We start from the raw sequence: 2,393 nt of genomic DNA on the forward strand, positions 1-2,393 counted from the left end.
ATAAAATGGAAGGTGGTACACATTCTAACACAATGTAGACTAAATCTAGACTCAGTTGAACACATTACATATTGTTCGGGGCAGAACTAATCTATGGAAGGAAGGTCATCCTAGGGGGGTGCTAACCCCTTAGTGCCCTCAGTTGCAGATTTGGTGTCTTCTTCAATGTTTTAAATGACGGTGCTCAGAGTCTTGGGACGGAGTTTATAATAGTAGGGATCATTTTTCAACCCTAAACCTTATATGTATACCTGAACCCTATCGTACGTTGAACATATAAGACCGGATGCATCATTATCAGACTCCTAGAGGTGATCCAATTTTTCAGGATTTGTGAACATATGTCCACGGAACAAGTCGTTGTCTTAGGTGTTTAAAACATGCAGAACGAAATATCTATTCATATGGGCAAACATTGGACATAATTAAAAAATGATCACTGTCATGTGCAAATATACGTTAATTGTTCGTTATAATGTCAATCACGATTCGTAAAAAATAAAACAGCATGTACGTTGTTAGATGCATTCTCTTTATGACATTAGTCATCAGCTTACTCTTAAGAGGGTTTATGCTTTCCGATGTCAATAAAATATGCAACATAATAAATTCTATCCTGCCTTTTCTTTTTAGGCTAATTAAGGACTCTTCGGTATCTTTCTAGAATAAACGTACGAATGGAATACATCTTCTGTTGTCTTTGATCGTGCCAAATGCCCCTTGGCAGTCTCTTGAAATAATAGTTTTCCTGGGATATACTTTCTCCTCCGCTAGAGACAGTAACCAATGCTTGTCAAATTTTTCGCATCAGAGGAATTGAAGGATTCATTACTCTTCTTCGTCTCAATCTGTTCCTGATAATTATTTTCACTAACCTTTGAGGGGGATATTCGATCATCTTTTGGCTGCTCAGATACTTTTTTTCGTTTTCGCGGATCCAGCCATATGGGGAAGGGGAATGTAATCTCTAGCTCCTTGAGTCGAAGACCTCTTTCTGTTACTTGGATACACATCATAGTGCTCAACTCATTCTTTGATAGTTTTGGGAGACGATTTCTTGGCTGGGTATTCTTTGGCTTCCTAGGTTCCTTGGAAGAGATAGTTGTAATTTCCTTCTTCGGACTCATTATTCCTTGCTATTGGAAGATTTTAATTAACACTAATGTCGTTAAACCCCTCTTCTTGTAGAGTGGCTAAAGAATTTGTTCGTCTTAATTTATTAGAATGACACTAATCACGTTAAACAGTTTTTCCTTTCCGTCCCCTAAATTATTCCTATTTGATTATTATTTGGAATGACATGGAAGGGGGTAAATAGTTGTTTTGGGGTTTCTGCAAAATACTTCTTCGTCCGTAATTATTCGGAATGACACTAATCAGGCTAAACAAATTTTTTCCCTGCGTTGTTAATTATTCCTCAACTGATAATTAATTTGAATGATATTAAATTGTGGAGACAGTCTCTTTTTGTTTTGTGCAAAATATTGTTGTCTTCGTAATTATTCGGAATGAAGTTGCAAAAGTGCAACATTTGTCACTGTTGTTGTGTAAAATAACGCACACATTCTAATTATTTGGAGTTACACTAACCGCGGAATAAATTCTTCTTCCTTTTTCTTCCTTCACTTTGGCACTGTAATTACTCTTATTGAAACGAATGGGGTTGAATTTTGTTCCTTTTTCCATTACGTTAATTCTTTTTTTGCCACGGAATTTTTTTTAGGATGTTACGTGATTGAAACATTATTGTGTGTGTTTGCAAAATATTGCCTTCTCTGGTAATTATTCTGAATTACACTAAATGGGGGGAACCTCCGCTGTTCCGGGATTCCTCTAATTATTTTTCGGCTATCGCATTTCTGGAAACACATTACCCCAGTGAATCATCCCCCTTCGACTGTGTGTGCAAAATATTGCCTTCTTTGGTAATTATTCAGAATGACACTAAAGTGTTGGAACATTCGCTGTCTTTGAATTTGTTTAATTATTTTTCTGGAACCGCATTTTCGGAATCACATTACACTAGTGAATCATCCCCCCCTATTCCTGTGTGCACAATATTGCCCTGGGGGGTAATTATTATGAAGGAGACTAAATGATTGGAATATTCGCTGTTTCCCGACTCCCTGGATTATTTTCCCGCACCCGCTCTTTTCGAATTACATTACACCAGTTTATCTTCCCCCTTGATTTCTGTGTCCAAAATATCGCGCGGTCTGGTAATTATTCGGAATGAAAGTAAAGGGGTGGAATATTCGTTCCTTTCCCAGTGGATCATCTATTTCCTTGCACACACACTTTGGGAAGGGTATTACACGTGTGAAATTATTTTCTCTCTTCCTGTGGGCAAAATTTGTCCCTGTCTGCTAATTATTTCGAATGAAAGTAAAGGG

General features: G+C 37.4%; 1 protein-coding gene across 1 annotated transcript; it reads right to left on the bottom strand.

Annotated features, from left to right (window-relative positions):
- Positions 1-459: 459 nt before the first annotated feature.
- Positions 460-1,127, bottom strand: C922_05691 (hypothetical protein; the record flags this gene model as incomplete). Its single annotated transcript, XM_008821262.1, has 2 exons — positions 460-656; positions 785-1,127. The coding sequence occupies 2 exons, from the start codon at positions 1,125-1,127 to the stop codon at positions 460-462; spliced, it is 540 nt and encodes a 179-aa protein (XP_008819484.1).
- Positions 1,128-2,393: the final 1,266 nt, after the last annotated feature.

The sequence above is a fragment of the Plasmodium inui genome (assembly GCF_000524495.1).
Source record: "Plasmodium inui San Antonio 1 unplaced genomic scaffold supercont1.137, whole genome shotgun sequence".
Lineage (NCBI taxonomy): Eukaryota > Apicomplexa > Aconoidasida > Haemosporida > Plasmodiidae > Plasmodium > Plasmodium inui.